The following is an 18,871-nucleotide window of genomic DNA, read 5'->3' on the forward strand; positions in this document are numbered from 1 at the left end:
ACAGTAGCTGGTATTTTGGCCCATTCCTCCATGCAGATCTTCTCGAGAGCAGTGATGTTTTGGGGCTGTCGCTGAGCAACACGGACTTTCAACTCCCGCCACAGATTTTCTATGGGGTTGAGGTCTGGAGACTGGCTAGGCCACTCCAGGACTTTCAAATGCTTCTTACGGATCCACTCCTTTGTTGCCCGGGCGGTGTGTTTTGGATCATTGTCATGTTGGAAGACCCAGCCTCGTTTCATCTTCAAAGTTCTCACTGATGGAAGGAGGTTTTGGCTCAAAATCTCACGATACATGGCCCCATTCATTCTGTCCTTAACACGGATCAGTCGTCCTGTCCCCTTGGCAGAAAAACAGCCCCATAGCATGATGTTTCCACCCCCATGCTTCACAGTAGGTATGGTGTTCTTGGGATGCAACTCAGTATTCTTCTTCCTCCAAACACGACGAGTCGAGTTTATACCAAAAAGTTCTACTTTGGTTTCATCTGACCACATGACATTCTCCCAATCCTCTGCTGTATCATCCATGTGCTCTCTGGCAAACTTCAGACGGGCCTGGACATGCACTGGCTTCAGCAGCGGAACACGTCTGGCACTGCGGGATTTGATTCCCTGCCGTTGTAGTGTGTTACTGATGGTGACCTTTGTTACTTTGGTCCCAGCTCTCTGCAGGTCATTCACCAGGTCCCCCCGTGTGGTTCTGGGATCTTTGCTCACCGTTCTCATGATCATTTTGACCCCACGGGATGAGATCTTGCGTGCAGCCCCAGATCGAGGGAGATTATCAGTGGTCTTGTATGTCTTCCATTTTCTGATGATTGCTCCCACAGTTGATTTTTTCACACCAAGCTGCTTGCCTATTGTAGATTCACTCTTCCCAGTCTGGTGCAGGTCTACAATACTTTTCCTGGTGTCCTTCGAAAGCTCTTTGGTCTTGGCCATGGCGGAGTTTGGAGTCTGACTGTTTGAGGCTGTGGACAGGTGTCTTTTATACAGATGATGAGTTCAAACAGGTGCCATTCATACAGGTAACGAGTGGGGGACAGAAAAGCTTCTTACAGAAGACGTTACAGGTCTGTGAGAGCCAGAGATTTTCCTGGTTTGAGGTGACCAAATACTTATTTTCCACCCTGATTTACGAATAAATTCTTTACAAATCCTACCATGTGAATTCATGGATTTTTTTTTCACATTCTGTCTCTCACAGTTGAAGTGTACCTCTGGTGCAAATTACTGACCTCTGTCATCATTTTAAGTGGGGGAATTTGCACAATCGGTGGCTGACTAAATACTTTTTTGCCCCACTGTACTTCTGTATTGTTATATTTCAGTATGTGTGTGGGTGTGAGGTCAGATAAGCACTGAGTTAACGTCTAACCTCTCCCCGACTGCTTACAGAAGAGGAAGTACTATGTAACTTACTTTCTCCTATAAATAAAGCAAGCAAGCCTGCACTCGATGTGTGTGTCTTCCCAGAGACATTCACCCGTGCGCACGTTTTTAAAACTCTCTGAGTCGGTCTGCAGTGTCTTATTTCTCTTACTTGTGATAGAACAAATGTCTACCCCTGACACTTATAAATGGTACGGAAGTGGAGGAAGCAAGAAGAATGAACTGAGTAAAGTTTGACATATCTGACTGTTTTGTTTTGCTCAATGCGCCTTATAATCTGGTGCGCCTTATGGTCCGAAAAATACGGTACTAGTTGCCTCACAGATGGTCATGTTTTTGGTAGCGTTTGCATGGGTGTCATTTTGTCTGTAAACGAGATAGTCCAAAAAGTTTTGAATGAAATCAGATTCAACTTTGTAGGGATGTAGAGAGTGGTCATGTTAACAATTTATTTACATTAGGTCTTAAACTTAATGATTTATTTGTCAAAAATTGACCAAAAAAAGCCTCATAACTTAGAAACTATGATTCTAACAAGTGTGGTGTGTATTGTCAAAATACTAAAGATTTTAAAGATGTGTCAGAGGTCAGAGGTCAAATGCATGTCACAGCTGACTTCTAAAAGTCAAAGTGGTAATAAAACTATATTGAGCTATTTAAAACTATGTTCTTTACTGGTACAAAGTTGATTCTGTTAATCTGGACGTATTTTCAGTGGAAGAAACATTTCCTCACACATTCAAGTGACTTCTCCAACCTCATTAACACCAATACATTTGCAGTTACAGATTTAGATCTCACCATCTTACAATACTGTACAATTTATTGTACAATAAACTAAATAATGACAGTAAAGTGTCTTCAATCTTTAATTTTCAGCCCCACATGTTGCCAAAACTACCAAAAAATCTTCAAATTAAATGTGTCATAAAGTGTAAAAAGTCATAATTCTAACTTTTCAGGTTCTCGCCCTTGTTTTGCAGTTGTTCTTTTTTTCAGCCTACTTTCTCTCTGTGTTTGCTCCACCTGTTATAGAATTAAATTATTCTTATTATTTTACCTTTTTCATTTGTAGGTCAAAAGTCAGACAAAGAGCTTGCTGCTTATGTTGCCCCACATTTAGGAAATAATGGTTTCTGGTTCAAAAAAATGGGTGAGTTTCTTTTAATTTTCTTATCCTTCATCTTGGTTGCCCTGACGTTTGTCTGCTGAAAGATCATATTTGAGCCGTTGTTGACAGAGAACCTGACTGAGCTGGGAAAGTACACACTGAATTTGAACACAGTGGTCCATGAAACAAACGCTGTCAGCTTTGGCGGTAGAGCGCTTCCAACGTTCACACTGAAGTTTACCATTAAAGGTGAGGAGAAAGAATGCTGTGTGTTTAGCTAGTGATCATTATTCCCACCATTCTGACCAAACAGACACACTCCTTTGTTCTATTGTCAGAGGGCGATGCAGCAAGCTTTGATATCAGTGCAATGAGCCCCACGCTGCGAGTGGGCGTGCCGTTTGACATTCCTCTGCAGATAAAAGATGGTTATGGCCACTCAACGACCCTCACTTCTAAACTCACACCTGAGCTCAAATGCTGGTGAGTCTCATTAATGCTACTGAATTTTTAAATGCTTGAGAAAAAAAATATGTATGAAAGCCTTTGTGCCTTTATTATGTCACATTTAACAGTGTTGTAACACGGCCATTGTTATTTATTTATTTTTATTTATTTATTTTTTAGTGGTCTGGATCTGAGTTATGGGACATTCTCCAGCAGTGGAACCACATTCACCATCAAAAATGTCAAAGCGAGAGGAAAAGTCCTGAATTACCAGCAATCCAAGGTTAGAACTAATGATTTCTACGCTACGAAAACATAAATTTGCCCGTCACATGGAAGACTGCTTAAAAGAAATAAATAAACTACTAATAGTACAGTCATAGTTTTATCAAGAGGTGTAACAACTACTTGAAAGTCAATAGTCAAAAAATTATTAGCTGATTTGGTGATTTATTTTTATGTGCTTTGTTTGCATTTTCAGAGCTATGACCTGGAAGTGACCCTGCCTGGCCTGAAACAACACACTAAGTCCATCAAGATCAGTCTTCTTCCTGGTAACCCCTCATTTATTTATGATTTTTGAACAGTTTGTGTACTGGTTTCTCATGTGCATTATGTCCTTTCAGAAATCTTGATTGTTAAATGCTTAAATCACACTATAATAATCGTAGAATATAGAAGATTTATGTTTCCTATCTGCTCCTGGACGACTGGACCAATCTTGATGAGACTGTGCAAACAACAACGACGTAGGGATTCGAAGATCAGTTTTGGTTGAGCATCATCTTCTTTTGAGACACTTTATGAAACAACTGGATTCATCCTTGGCACTTAAACGTTGATAATTATATTTAAATAATTTATTTTCATGTCTAGTTCACTTATCCATTGCTAAGGTTTTGGCAAAAAATCAATCTTGTTGACAGCATTTGAAGTATGCTTCAAGTGTATACTCTCTTGATCAGAAGTGATTGCTTGGATGAGGAAAAAAGATATATAAATACAGTTTAAAAGTGTAAGTAACGCATTTAACTAAAGTCAAGCATCTGATGCTTCCAACAGTCGTACTCATCCCTGCTGCCAATTTAGAATAACCACTGAAAGCAAGCACAAAGCCAGAGTACCTGGAGATGGTTGGATTCTTGCTCTGAGGCAGTAGTGCTAACCACCACATCACAGTGCAGCCCTAGTTGTCTTAATGCCTCACAGGCATTCACACTATTGAGTTCCTCTTTCTCTTTATTCTTTATACTTTATTCTAGTTGCTCCATGCTTCTTCACCGTGGAACTACTTTCACAGTTTTTGTGCGATTTTAACCGTTCAAATTTTAAACTATTCTGCTATTTCTGCTAATGCTGACTATGACTTTTGGTGCTCATAACTTCTATACTTTTTGAGATATTAAATGTTTTATGCAATTTTTTGGTCCCATTGAAATGAATGGACCACATTATCAGTGTGGTCACTGATTTTGCTTGCTGAGGTGAGCTGTGTTTTAGCTCAGTGAGATGAGCAGCTGTTTTCAGAGCGGGAGGCCCGGGTTCAAATCCTGCTTATGGCAACATTTTTTTTCAGTTAACAGTTAAACTTTTTTTTTAAAACTCTTTTTAACACAAATTACAGCTTCTTCTAGCCGCCTTGAGACCAGGAGGCCCGGGTTCAAACCCCGCTCATGGCACCATTTGTTCTCAGAAGACAGTCAAACTTTTTCACCTCTCTTCAGTACAAATTTCAGCTTCATGCATTCTCAATCATCCAGGAAAGTAAATCTCTAAAAAGTTGATTCTGTTCATCTGGACGCAGCGTTTTGTGGGAGAAACGTTTCGTCACTCATCCAAGTGACTTCTGAGACTGAAGAAGTCACTTGGATGAGTGTGTGTGTGTGTGTGTGTGTGTGTGTGTGTGTGTGTGTGTGTGTGTGTGTGTGTGTGTGTGTGTGTGTGGGTCAAGGTGTGACCCTGTGAAGACTCCCCAAAGCTGGTGCCAGGACTTCTGAACAAAAGGCTCTTATACTTAAAGAAATATACGTGTGTTTGCTAAACCATATATCAGCAAGAGAAGATACGACCTCTCCTAGGAGGTGTGATCTACGCCGGAACACTCTGTAGAGGGAGTGAACGCACTCCCCCTTCATGCTACACAGAGCTGTTACAGACCTCCTAGGATGAGACATTCTTTCAATCTACAAATGATTATACACCTCTAAGCATATATGGTTAAATATTTCTAAATACAAATGACAGTAACAAAATCTAAACCCATCAATGTTGGCATTCATGCCAAACTTCCTCAGCTTCCTCAGAAAGTAGAGTCGCTGGCGAGCTTTCCTGATTGCAGTGTCTGTGTGAAGGGTCCAGGAGAGATCCTCGGTGATGTTAGCCTCAGCCTCACTGTCCCATTTGTAGATGTCCCTGGAAACTGTTTTTTCCTATTGTAAGTCTTTGTCTGTATGCAGGCAGCAGCAGTATGGAACAATGGCCTGTCTTGCCAAAAGCTGGGTGGGGAGGGGTTTGTAGCAGTCCTTGAATGGAGTGTAGCAATGATCCAGTATTTGATCACCTCTTGTAGGGAAGGAGATGTTGGCAGTATTTACGGAGAACTTTCTTCATGTTGGCTCTGTTGAAGCGCAATAAAGACAGCTTCAGGATTTTTTTTCTCAAGTCCAATAATGACGTCATACAGTTGGTCCATAGTCATAGGCCAACTGTATGACGTAAACAGCTGAAAGGTGAACTGAAGTTCCTTGGGAGGTAAAAAGATCTAACTTTGATGGTGTGCAGCTCGTGGCTCTGAGAGCAGTACATTAGCAGTAGATACACTGATTGAGTTTTAAACCTCTGATCAGACGTCTGCCATCAAAACCATTTAGGATTAAAAAAAAGTGTCCCCAGGAGACTTTGTAGCTTCACTGTAAAGGTAACAGATGTCATTTAGCTGTGGTTCAAATGATAATCTGTTGGCTGCTAACATTAAGACAAGGTAAATTAGATTTTTGTCTTATTTTTCTTAAAGATTCCCTGATTTTCTGTTGTTTTTCAGGTATCCCAAATTCCCTCCACGTCAAACCGGAGGAAACGTCAATCGATGTGGAGAACGGAGACCAGGTCACGTTTCATGTCGAAGTTCACGACGAGGCTGGAAATATCACCGCTAACCCCAAACAGATCGTCCGCTGCGAGGTACAAACATGGATTTGTTCGGAAGTCACAGGGGCCTCTGTGAAAACATAGAAAACTGTATTTATTGAAAGACCATAATGAGCTGTTTATATATGTTGGTCTATTTGTTTTCAGTTGTGTCTTGTTTCTGTCTGTAAGGCAAAAAACTACGCAGGCTGAATCTTTTTGTTTTTGTTCAAACATTTCCAGGTTAAAGGTTTCCCCCCGGTGGTCACTGATTGCAGCAGCACCGGTGCTGGCCAGCTTGTGACAAAGCCCATTAACCTGAAAATAATGAAAGGAGAGCAACAAGAGCTCAAAGCTCAATTTGTGATGCCTGTGAGTTAGAAAAAAAAGAATTCTTCTGCTCAGAAGAAAATTTCCAAGTATGTAGCTTGTTTGCAGTGTCTCTCTCCTCTTTTCATTCTAGAGTTACAAAAACATACCGCTGGTCATGAAGGAGCTGAGGGTGCTGCCCAGCACAAGGGTCTCTGTGATGGAGCTGTACAGTCAGGACAATGAGAATCTGGTGCTGAGGAACAGTGAAAAGATCGAATGGATAGCCGGCGGACTGCTAGACAACTTATTCTACAAGCTGTATGATGAAGCTGGCAGGGAGGTACTGCTCACTGCTGAAATAGCCTCCATGATCAAGGTGTGTAATGTGCAAACATTGCGGTTTACTCTTGTAATAGATTTTTAAGTAGGTGTTAGATTTTGTAAATGAAAAAACAATTATATATATTTTATTTTTATTTTTTACCCTTGCGAAAGAATTCTAGGATTTAAAAAAAAAAAGACTTGTATGAGCCATTCTGTTTTAACACTTCTTAGCTTGATGTTAACTTTTCACTGTGAAGGTTAACTGGACAGGAGATGTCTTTCTGGAAGATCTGGTCAAGGGGAAGCTGCCGGATTTACAGGTACCTAAACGGGTGGGAGAGCAGCGCTTCTACCAGGTCTCCTATCAGGACCAGAGTGTGTCCGTCTCCTTCACTATCGTGTAAGCCATGAATCTATAATCAAAGCTTTGATTCAGTGTTTTCATTTGATACGGTCTGCACACTGATGTGTGAAGATATAAAGTCCCCTCTTTTGTTTGTAGACCTCGTCCAGATGAACCAGAGCGTCTAAAAGTAGCTTTACCCCAAACCACAGTGAAGCTTGGTGAGATCCTCTCCGGAAACATTAGTGAGTATAAATCTGATCATTTACAATTAATCACATTTTTAAAATTCACGGTTGCATCCTATATTACTCAGAATAACTTTCTTTGCACAGGCTTGGAGCTTGTGGACCAGTATGACAATTTAACCAAGACGCTTACCCCCACCTGTTTGAACCACATAAAAGTGGAAGCTGAGGGGCTGGACAAATCAGCCATCACATTTAAATGGCAGGTGGGACCAGAGCCATGTGCATTTAAGACAAAAGTTGACTCAAATATTAGTTAAATCAAATCAAATTTGCACTAATGCAATCTTAATATTATCTGAGCAAACAAAGATCCCTTTATTATGTGTTTTTGGTGAGCTAAGGGTATACATGTGTGCATTTGCCCTTTCACCTGCCCTATGACCACTATAAATCTACTGAATCCTCCTCCCTACCAATAAAAAAAAGCCTGCTTTTGTTAAAATAGCAAGGTCATATTATTGGAATTCCACAGATAATGAACCCTCCCTTACCAAGGAGACAAAACATTTTTCTACACTCCGTAGATGACACGAAAAGTTTTTGTCTTTGTGGTCAAAGTTCACTAAAATGGTAACAAAGTCGATGTTATTTTATATGACCGAGATGGTTTTGACCTTCATAAATTCAGAGATGGTGCCACAAAGCTGCTGATTCAGATTACAGCTGAAGGAGAGCAGGACATGTAAAGATAATGTTGCTTTTAGAAGAGGTTAATGAACTCTTGAAGGAACCAAGCTGTGTGCTATAAAATTTGTACTTAAAGTGCTCACAATTTATCCTGCATTTTACCACTATAGTTACTATTTTACTATAGTGGTAAAATAGTAACTGGCACCCGTGTAAATACTGTATGTGGTTCATGTGTGAACTGTATTTGTATTTGTCTAACACAGTACTGTAAGAAGATGATGAAGAGAAAATTCAGTAACTTCTTTATTGAATAATGAGCAGGCCAGATGTGGTGATTGTGATGATCTAAGCTGATAAATCTCACGGCTCTGTATTGTACCAGGACAGCAGCTGTGCTGCCATGGTGACGGGAATTCGTTTCCAATCAGGGTCTCTCGGCCCCCGAGAACTGTCTTTCAGCTACTCTGACTTTGTGGAGCATGTCAGTATTAAAGTGACCGCAGGACTCCCTGCTCAGCTTAAGCTCATCAGCGAACCGGAGCAGGTAAAAAAATAAAAGATTCTTAATTTAATTTCTTTTTGGAGACAAACTAAAGGTATAGCTCATCCTTTTCTGTTTTTTTTTTTTTTTTTTTTTTTTCAGCCTTTGCAGGTGTTAAATGATCACGGCATCTCCAAACCATTTGTCGTCCAGCTGTGTGATGAGTGGGGAAACCCTTCTCCAGACCAGAGGGTTGTAGTGGACATAAAGACTTCACCTCCAGGACTGACGGTTAGCTTGAAAATCAACACAATCAAAGAAAGCACCATGTAGTCCTGTGAAAAATGAAGTACAGTAGCTGTAGAGTAACAGCTTAGCTTAGACCAGCTTTTATAGGGGTGGTCACACTTGCTGCTGATCACTTAGTCAGGTTTATTGGTTTGGCAACATCTGGCTGCTGTAGCAGCTGTATGGAATCTATACAATGATCTAATAGGAAAGGTCTTGTTATTGTTTCAGGTGAAAACCAATGTTACTTCACAACCTGTGAACGCAGAAGGAAAAGCCTTTTTCATTGTTAATGGTTTGAGCGGGCCGAAGTAAGTAAAATTATATTTGTCGTAATACAGCATCAGTCTTGATGTTTCCACTACTGTAAAGTCACTAGTGGAAGTGTTGATAGCCTGTTCTTCCTCTAGGGGGTGCTATCAGCTGCAGTTTAAAGGCTCCTTCAACAAAAAACCCATCCCTGGTCCATCAGTGAGCCTCACTGTCCTCCCTGATCCCAAAAAACCAGTCAGCCTATCAGTGGAGTATGACACCAGTGTCAAGTTTTTTGCTGGAAGCAAATTCCCAGGTATTTGCATTTGTTTTTCTCTCTCCTTCCTTTAAAAAATGTTTCATTAATTCATTTATTTGTATTTTGATCAGTTTAATCTCTGTTCAGCCAAACTAAGGGAAGGTCTTTGTTTCTCTTCAGTTTTCTCAGTGACTGTGGTGTCTGATGAGGGAAGTCCAATTACTACTTTTAACCCAGCTGCTGTGTCCATGTTCATATGGGATGGGGTATCTTCAGGGAAAAAGCCTCCAGAAAGAGTGAGTGACTAAAACTCAAGAGTCTCCTTGATATACAGTGGTTCCTTGTTTATTGCAGGAGTTTTGTTCTAAAAATAACCCGACAGGTAAAATCTGTGAAGTAGCCAACTTTATTTTTTACTATTATTATAGGTGTTTTAAATAAGGCTGTAAAACCCCTCACTACACACTTTATACACTTTTCTCAGACGGTGACTTTGACAATGCAAATCATTTCGTTGACATTGTTGTGTTTGTTGGGGAAAAACTGTTCCAGTTTAAATATACAGCATACATCTTTAATGACTTGTGCACCCAATTCTTGGGTTTTTAAGTTTGGAGTGTGGATTGTCTGGAATCCACAGAGGGTCAAAATTTCACATATATACATATACTCACTTAAATCTATTAATAAGTGATACTGAAGATTGCACAGTGTCTTTAAATTGGAAAAAGCCAAGTGTATTAACATTAGTGATAATGATTGACTGTAGTTGTTAGTTTCTCTGTTAATATAAAAAAGATTTGTTCAACACAACTCATTAGATTGACCAATACCAGGAAAACTAAAAAGGAGAATTGTAGATTTATGCAAGTAGAGGAGTTCTTTTTTTTCCTATCATAAACTTTTCTCTTAAAATAATATTTATTTATTTTTCAATATTTCTTGTGTAGGCCATTGAGCTGAAGTGTAATAAACCCACGAAAAATGAAAAGAATGACTGTTTTCACTTCAGGTAAGATAATTTTCACTTCTGTTTCTATTTTGTTTGGCTTGGTGACAGATGTTTTAAAGCATAGCTTTTATATTAATATTATTAAGTTACTTCAAGCAGCTAGTTAGCTTAGCTTAGCTTCCACAAAGCCTTAAAACGGAGGAAACGGCTAGAGTGACCTAGTACCAATATAGGCAACAAATTCATGTTAACTAGTGAGTTTTAGAGCTGCTGGTACTGTAAAAATGTTTTATATGTAAAGTCAAACTAATGGTTTCTCATGGTTTCCAGTCTTTGTGCTATGCTAACCAATGCTAAGCTAATCACTTGCATAAGGTAGTTTCAAATTTATAGTATGCAAGGGGTCCTGTCATTTTAGCTGACTCAATAAAACAGCATGTAAGATGATTTTCCAGAGTGTAGGTTTGTGTTAGAATAATGGTGATGATAATAGCTGAAAAAAATAATGGACCGCGCGTTTCTTTGCAGAGACAAAGACATCCCAGAGGAAGCTAGAAGGCACACCATACAGTTTTCTCTTCGTATTGACAAAAAAGACGTTCTCTACAGCAATCAGGTTGGTTTTAATACATAATAAAAAACACAAAACATTTTTAACACGTTCATATTTTGTTTTCAAACCCTCATAAAGCGTATTAAGCCACCCTCCAGATACTCATTATTTGTACCTACAGTGGTATGCAAAAGTTTGGGCACCCCTGATAATTTTCATGATTTTTCTTTATAAGTCATTGGTTGTTTGGATCAATTTTGAATCAGTTTCATTTCAATATATCATATAGCAGACAAACACAATGATATTTGAGAAGTGAAATGAAGTTTATAGGATTTACAGAAAGTGTGAAATAGTTACCTAAACAAAATTAGGCAGGTGTCTGGGCACCCCAATAGAAAAATTACATCAATATTTAGTAGATCCTACTTTTGCAGAAATAACAGCCGCTAAACGCTTCCTATAGCTTCCCATGAAAGTCTGGATTCTGGTTGAAGGTGGAGACAAAACATCTCCAGTTCAGTCAGGTTTGATGGTTTCCGAGCATGGACAGCCCGCTTTAAGTCACACCATAATATATCAGTATTAATCAGGTCTGGGGACTGAGATGGTCATTCCAGAATGTTGTACTTGTTCCTCTGCATGAATGCCTTAGTGGGTTTTGAACAGTGTTTTGGGTCGTTGTCTTGTTGAAATATCCAGCCCTGGTGCAACTTCAACTTTGTCACTGATTCTTGAACATTGTTCTCAAGAATCTGCTAATATTGACTTGGATACCATGCGACCCTCAACTGTAACAAGTTTCCCAGTACCTGCACTGGCCACACAGCCCCACAGCATGGTGGAACCACCACCATACTTTACTGTAGGTAGCAGGTGTTTTTCTTGGAATGCTGTGTTCTTTTTCCTCCATCCATAACACCCCTTGTTATGCCCAAATAACTCAATTATAGTTTGATCAGTCCACAGCATCTTATTCCAAAATGAAGCTGGCTTGTCCAAATGTGTTTTAGCATACCTCAAGCAACTCTGTTTGTGCCATGTGCACAGAAATGGCTTCTTCTGCATTACTCTCCCATACAACATCTCCTTGTGCAAAGTGCGCTGAATAGTTGAACATTGCACAGTGACACCATCTGCAGCAAGATGATGTTGCAGGTCTTTGGAGCTGGTCTGTGGGTTGACTGTGACTGTTCCCATCCTTCGCCTCTGCTTATCTAAGATTTTTCTTGACCTGCCACTTCGGGCCTTAACTAGAACTGAGCCTGTGGTCTTCCATTTCCTCAATATGTTCCTCACAGTGGAAACTGACAGCTGAAATCTCTGAGATAGCTTTTTGTATCCTTCAACCTAAACCATGATGTTGAACAATCTTTGTTTTCAGGTCATTTGAGAGTTGTTTTGAGGCTCCCATGTTGCCCCTCTTCAGAGAGGATGCAAAGAGGGGAAAAACTTGCAATTGGTCACCTTAAATAATACCTTTTCATGATTAGATTCACCTGTGTATGTAGGGTCAGGGGTCAGTAAGCTTACCAAACAAATTTTATGTTCCAATAATTAGTCCTAAAGGTATTCAAATCAATTAAAAGACAATGGTGCCCAAATTTACGCACCTACCCAATTTTGTTTAAGTAACTATTGCACACTTTTTGTAAATCCTATAAACTTCATTTCACTTCTCAAATATCATTGTGTTCGTCTGCTATATGATATATTTAAATGAAATTGCTGATCCAAACAACCAATGATTTGTGAAGAAAAAATCATGACAATTATCAGGGTGCACAATCTTTTGCATACCACTGTATTTTACTGGAGAGTAGTTGGTTATTGAGCTGTTGCAGGGCTGTAGAGCTGTTGCGTTACTCACTGACAGAATTGACTGACCTCAGTGCTGCTTCCCATCTTTTAGATTCGTATAGATGTGGTGGCCAATCAGCCTGTTAAACTGGGACCTGTCTCTCAGACTACAACCCCAGTTGTTTCCTACAGCGAGGACATTGCCAGCCGAACCTTGGTTGAGAATATGACACTGAGGATAATGGTAAGCTATTTATTTATTTATTGTAAAATAGCAGAGGCAGGCTTCACTTTTCACTGACATAAATAAACTTTGCAGTCATAGTGAGTGAATTTCCATGGTTGATTCCAGGATTTGTATGGCAACCCAGCGGGGCAGGACCTGGGAGGGAAGGTGATCATCACTATAAAGTCCTCAGATGGAGAGAGAAACAAAAGCTTCCCTCTTTTTGAAAGAGGAGCCAGCAGCCTTGCAATTAACTTAGTTGAGGGCAAGGCCCACATCCCTGTGAGTAACCATTCTTCACAGGACCAGCTTTTGTTTTGGAATTTAAGGGCCCCTCAGGGCTTATGATAATTGTTCACTTGCTCTCCTCAGAGGCTGGCTATCAGGGAGAATAGCCCCGGTGACAATAGCAGCACCTACATCCTTGTTTTCAAACCTGAAGTGTCTGTCCATCTCATAACCCTGACTGCTTTTGAGCTCCCCTTCCTTTTTTACAATGGTATGGAAAAACTGAGTGGTAAATGCTATTACGTGCAGCTTAAGATTTCTGAAAAATTAAAGCATTACTTTAATTTTTTTGTTTTTATACATTTTGTTTTGTTTTTGTTTTTACAAAATTCACTAATACATGTCTTTTAAACTTTTTTCTTTCCTTTTTTTACTACACGTGAACATATAATGAAGAACTGTGGGGTGACTTTAGATTCGGACTTGTTGAAGAAGTATCTGCATGCTTTTAGCTGGAAGCTCTAACAAAAGAAATCTCTGTATTACAATATATTAAACTATTTATCAGATCTAATCATTCCAGCCCACTTTGATCACTAACTGTGAGCCAAAAAACTGAAATGCTATTTAAAGCTATTATACTTAAGAGTAGTATTAATAATAGTATTACTACTGTTACACTACTATAGTACTATTGCTTAGATTTGCCTTCTGACAATTCACTGTTAATTGATAAACAATTAATTCTTCTTTTTTTTCTCCATTTTAGACTCACAAAACCAGCAAAAAATGTCTGAACTGACCAGGAAAAAAGATGAGCTCAGCAGTGCTATTGAGAAATATAACGAAACATTGCGTACATACAAGGAGCTCCTTGACTTGCTGACGGGTAAGATGTACTGTGTGCTGTTTGTATGTTGAACCAGGTCTCATCTGAAATATCCTTGTTCTAGTTTTTTTTCCTAGACTTCATTGTTTGTTGATCTCTGCCTTGACATGCAACAGTGATTAGTGTTTAAAGACTGTAGGTTGTGTTAGTAGGTCGTGTGGATAAGCTGCAAACAAACGGCTCATTTTGGGATTAATGAAGTTACCTGAATCTGAATAATCTCATGTCAGTGCAAATGGATATAGCTACAGAAATAATACTTTTAAACCACTGACTTTGATATAGTCTTAAATCTGTAATTTATCTGGGTTTTCCTCCCATACGTGATTAAAATTGTCTGCTAATGAAAATATTTTTCCCCTTAGAATCTTGCCTGATTGCCAGTAAGAAAGAGACTGATTTTAAAAACGAGCTGCGCCAGAGGAAAGTGACAATCCCTCATCCCATATCTGTAAGTTATTATGTCCATCCACACTCAGCTTTTTTTCCTTTTTCTTTTTTAAACTGAACTGGAAATCACATTTCTTATGTATCTGTAGGCACAACATATTGATACACTAATAAAAAAGAAGACTACTGAAGCAGAAGCAATTCAGAAAGTGTCCCGACGAGTTTTCTCCGTCCGTGACAACTTTAGGGGACAGGCAGATGTTTTGGGAATGGTAACTTTCTTTTTTTCTTTTAAAGATTCAGTACTTGTTTTGAGATGAATTTTCTGGAGATGTGTTTATCCTCTAATTTTTTGAATGCAGGTTGGCCACCTGGCTCTCGTGCAGGATGATGCCGCTGCGTGGGTCATCTCCTGGCACATCAGAGGTGATATGGACTGTGTCATCACCAAAACAACAGAAGCAGCACAGCAGATCTATCGTGACACGCAGGGCAAGCAGCAGGTCATGGCCCTCGACAGCGTGCTTGTGCCACCAGGAAAAAGGTACGTGGAAGATGTATTTTATTAGTGTTGGCGTCTAACTGACGTGTGATGAAGATGTATGTGTCCTTTTATTAAAGTCTTTCCTTTTAAGCCCTTTCCTTCCCAAAGTCTCTCAAAAACAGTAATTTAGAGCTCTTGTGGCAGCTCCATTTTGAACAGGCTGCCTGAAAGTCAGCTAGAATAATGTCGAACTATATCAATGTATGCTTTGAACCTTGGGAGTCTGGAAATACGTTTTCCTCCAAAATAGCCACATTTAGTGTACAGTGTAACACTCTGTAAACACAGGTGGTCTCTCACTTTAGTTTGCTGTAAAAATAATGGTGACTGTAATTATTAGCACATATAAGACTCCATCCTGCTGCTCTTTGTTGGGGCTGTTTGGACACTAATGAGATTTACTTAACGACCAGCTGCTGCAGGTTATTGTCAGTTTTTGCAAAGCTAGTGATTTAAGGGCACATCCCTCTTTTATAAGACTTTTAGTTTTTGTATTTTTTCTAACTTTAAATGCGTTTATTTTGTATTCTGATTTGATTTTTATTGTAAAAAAATTTTAAAATCTGATGTCTGTTTCTGTTTGAGCTGCAGGTAAAAGTTTCTTTCACTGTTAAAATCATTTTAATATAATGAAAATCTTTGTCTCTTAATGTGAGGATGAAAGCCTTTGTTTGCTTTTGGAGACACGGGGGAGGAAAAAAGTAAAGCATCAGAGATGAGAAGCTGAATCTGGGGCGTGTTTGACATAAAGCACTTTGCAAAAAACTTGAGACATCCTTCATTTCTGTTTGTTTTTTGTTTTGTTTTTAAATAATTTTCAGTCCAGTCCTTATACCAAACCCTTTTCACTGGTTTGGTATAAGGTATTTGGTATTTGGTATTTTTTTGTTTGTTAAGCCACTAAACACAGTCTATAACTCATTCAGGAATCCTAAGTCAAGGAATGAGGCTGTGTTGTGATGACACATAACAGACAACTTAGCAAAGAACTGATTTAAATTGTATCTTTAGCAACTTTGTTACTAACAGCCTGTCACATAAAACCACATCATTTTTTTCCATTTCTTTAGCTGAATATATGACAAATGCCAAAGATAACACAGTTTGACAGACAAAATTGTGTTTTTGCACCAACAACTTGATTCCCAAAGCGCTATTAGTCAAAAACTTGGCAGATCTCGCTGGTGTGCAGTGACTCTTTGTGGAGAACAAAAAAGAAGGCATGTCTGTAAAGACAGGACAGCAGGGTAACAGTATCTGAACATCATGCACTTAAGAAATAGGAAAAAAAATCCAGAAAAGATCTGAGACAGGACTTGAGAGATGCATCTGGTCCTCGGTTGATCCTCTGCGATTCACTAAAGCCTCATCAAAAATGGTCTAAGTAGACGGATGGCTTTCAAGAAGCTATTTTTAAAGAAGGAAAACTGGGAGAAATGGCTGAGGTACGCCAAAGTTACTTCCAATCATTGTCAATATGTACAAGGAGTTCAAGAGAGGGATACAACAGCGAGTGTCTACGGACATCTGTAAAACATGGCCGAGGCTCTGTCGTAATTTGGGGTCGCATTATGTTGGAGATCTTATCAATTGATGGAATTACTGATTGACACACTGTCAATGCAGCAAAAGAACTTCCCCAGAGCCTGGGCATCAATATTATTGAAGAAGTCTGGGATCATCTTGATGGAGCACAGAACGAAAGGCAGCCAACATCCAAGGAGTAGCTTTGAATGTCCTTCAAGAAGCCTGGAGAACTGTTCATGAAGACATGCCAAAAATTGACTGTCAAGCTCGTTAGTGTTGTACAGAATGAGCTGTTTGTCTTGTGTGCTATATTTCCTTGTATGTTTCCACATGTTTCAGTTAATCATGGCACCCATTTCCCATTGTCCAAGCAAAGGATGGAGAAATTAGGAGTTCCTCAAGGCTTCTTCACAGTGTTGTATTCAGGCACTGTATTCTTTTTCTCGTTACTTTGTTTGGCATATTTACAGAAAAGGAGACCTCACATGTAAGAATCACTAGTTTCTGTGTTTTCATTGCTGCTACAGTTCACCCCCTTAAGAGAAACAGTTTTCTTGATTTTTAGTTGGAAACTGTTTCTCTGCTCATACTGAGTATTAGTGCTTTAGTTGCTTCTGAGAGAAAGAATATTGAATACACAGTATATTATGGGTTATTGATCTAATTTACTATTTTAACAGTTATTTTTTTATAAAGTCAGCAGTGCTAAAAACCCTGCAGTGCTCCCTGGCATATAATTACTTCTAAGTGTAGTCCCCCCACGTGAATAACATAAATCTATATTAGTCATTGTTTCAGCACTAATTTAGAATGCAACAGTAAAGCTGTTTACACTTAATTATCAGTCAATTAATTATGTAATTATAAGTAATCAATTATGTAATGTGCAAGTTTTTTAACACATTTTTGTCTTTCTTTTATCAAAGTGAAGCGACTGCTGAATTTAAGATGAAGTCAACATCACACTAGAAACTGTCATGTCTGTTCTGCAAAATACTGAAAAAAAGACACAAATCCAAACAGCTGATTGACTAATCTATCATCGGATGTCTTAATGGTTACTAAAGTTAATCTAAAACACCTTCTGAAGGTCTGCAGACATTTTTTCCAGATCATAAAGAAATGATGTTGATCAGCTGGAAGGACACACAAAAACAAATTCTGACATGAAATGGAAACGATCCACATAAACTGAATGTGTGCTACACATGAACTGTAGCAACGCAGTGTTCATTTATGCAAAGAGAAATGATCGTGCGTGGTTTGATGTTGCCTTTACGTTTGGAGCAAAGTGTCATGGTGTTGTGATTTGAATTGCTTACAGACCGCTGCCACACATAAGAAATGGCTACCCGCTCTTTGAACCCCATGGGAACCCGGTGTACGCCAGAGAGCTGCTGATATACCCCTGTGATCCAGAGAGCTGTGACATCGGTGAGCTGCCTTAAATGGATTTCCCCTGCTCAGCGTAACGCTGCCTGTTTGTTTGGTTATTGCAGATTTGAAGTAAGACTCTGGCGTTTCTGTGGGTTTTTAGAGGCTTGCCATCTCAGGCTGTGTTTGCTGTTGTTTCGGGGGCATTTCCCTTATGCCCCCACCACTCCTGTAAAGATTGGGGTAAATGTTTCCACCTGGGATCCAGCCTCACAGGGTGGAAGGGGGCTTTCTCTCCAGGGGCACTGTCGCTGGAGCAGAAATTGGGCCTCTTTCCCGAAATTAAAATGACTGTTTATGTAGTGATTTTCTTTGTCGTGGGTAAAAGCTGGCTCTGTCGGTTTGGATTTAGAGCATTTACCGTTTAAATTTACACTGATTGCCTCTGATTTACATTGAAATATGAACACTTGGTTTCTTGCCACTTGATTATGAAAGTTTTCAGTAGCAGTTAAAAAAAAGTTAGTTTTAAATTTGTTCCAGCAGGTCTGAAAGTTTCTTGCTCGTGCTATTTTTTTCTTTCTAGTGTTTAAGAACATCCTGGGAGATACTATTCTGATTGATGACCTGGACTCTGCAAATAACTACAGAAGGGCGGTGAGTGACTTTGCTGAAGCAGATGTGCAATTTTGTTTTTTAAACTAACACTGTGCCAGAGCTGGTGCCTAATGTAGAACTGATTAGACTTTTATTAGTTCCAGTGGAGGAAAAAAAAAAAAGAGGGACTGCTGCCAAAGAGTGAAACTCAAGGGGCCAGCAAAATGATTCATCGATGACCTTTGCAGATTGTGTCCACTAGGCTCTCAAACCTGTCATATTGTGTGCTGGCTCCTCAATGGAACCAGGACAGAACTGGCTTTGCAGCAGCAGTGTTGCTGTATCGGTGGAAACTCTGGTTAATTTCCTCTAACAAAAAAAAGCTGTTGTTTACAGGTGGTGCAGAACAGGATCCAATGTCCCACCATACTGACCAGGCAGGGGGATAGGGTCAGTAGCAGGGGAAAGTTTGGAGGTGCACAGAACAGGGCCCCACCGATGACCACGTTACACATGTTTGGAGCCCCCCTCCCACAGCAGTACCACAGTCTAAAGGAACAAATAGGTGACTTA

General features: G+C 39.5%; 1 protein-coding gene across 3 annotated transcripts in view; it reads left to right on the forward strand.

Annotated features, from left to right (window-relative positions):
* smchd1 (structural maintenance of chromosomes flexible hinge domain containing 1) overlaps window positions 1–18,871 on the forward strand; it is a 37,715-nt gene that overhangs the window by 18,210 nt on the left and 634 nt on the right. For all 3 annotated transcript variants that reach the window (XM_086306496.1, XM_086306498.1, XM_086306497.1), the window contains 28 exons: window positions 2,470–2,547; window positions 2,635–2,754; window positions 2,844–2,988; window positions 3,133–3,235; window positions 3,434–3,506; window positions 5,993–6,132; window positions 6,322–6,450; window positions 6,542–6,766; window positions 6,972–7,114; window positions 7,217–7,302; window positions 7,393–7,511; window positions 8,321–8,482; window positions 8,582–8,710; window positions 8,939–9,018; window positions 9,118–9,275; window positions 9,399–9,514; window positions 10,169–10,230; window positions 10,699–10,786; window positions 12,636–12,767; window positions 12,876–13,031; window positions 13,122–13,248; window positions 13,747–13,866; window positions 14,232–14,317; window positions 14,406–14,528; window positions 14,619–14,800; window positions 17,652–17,761; window positions 18,288–18,358; window positions 18,695–18,863. In XM_086306496.1, coding sequence (XP_086162622.1) covers window positions 2,470–2,547; window positions 2,635–2,754; window positions 2,844–2,988; window positions 3,133–3,235; window positions 3,434–3,506; window positions 5,993–6,132; window positions 6,322–6,450; window positions 6,542–6,766; window positions 6,972–7,114; window positions 7,217–7,302; window positions 7,393–7,511; window positions 8,321–8,482; window positions 8,582–8,710; window positions 8,939–9,018; window positions 9,118–9,275; window positions 9,399–9,514; window positions 10,169–10,230; window positions 10,699–10,786; window positions 12,636–12,767; window positions 12,876–13,031; window positions 13,122–13,248; window positions 13,747–13,866; window positions 14,232–14,317; window positions 14,406–14,528; window positions 14,619–14,800; window positions 17,652–17,761; window positions 18,288–18,358; window positions 18,695–18,863 — 3,432 coding nt within the window. The remainder of the gene's footprint in view (window positions 1–2,469; window positions 2,548–2,634; window positions 2,755–2,843; window positions 2,989–3,132; window positions 3,236–3,433; window positions 3,507–5,992; window positions 6,133–6,321; window positions 6,451–6,541; window positions 6,767–6,971; window positions 7,115–7,216; window positions 7,303–7,392; window positions 7,512–8,320; window positions 8,483–8,581; window positions 8,711–8,938; window positions 9,019–9,117; window positions 9,276–9,398; window positions 9,515–10,168; window positions 10,231–10,698; window positions 10,787–12,635; window positions 12,768–12,875; window positions 13,032–13,121; window positions 13,249–13,746; window positions 13,867–14,231; window positions 14,318–14,405; window positions 14,529–14,618; window positions 14,801–17,651; window positions 17,762–18,287; window positions 18,359–18,694; window positions 18,864–18,871) is intronic.

The sequence above is a fragment of the Aulonocara sp. 'chitande type north' Nkhata Bay genome, linkage group LG9 (assembly GCF_057382095.1).
Source record: "Aulonocara sp. 'chitande type north' Nkhata Bay isolate Kocher_YH1m ecotype deep benthic linkage group LG9, A_spYH_male_GT1.1, whole genome shotgun sequence".
NCBI lineage: Eukaryota > Metazoa > Chordata > Actinopteri > Cichliformes > Cichlidae > Aulonocara > Aulonocara sp. 'chitande type north' Nkhata Bay.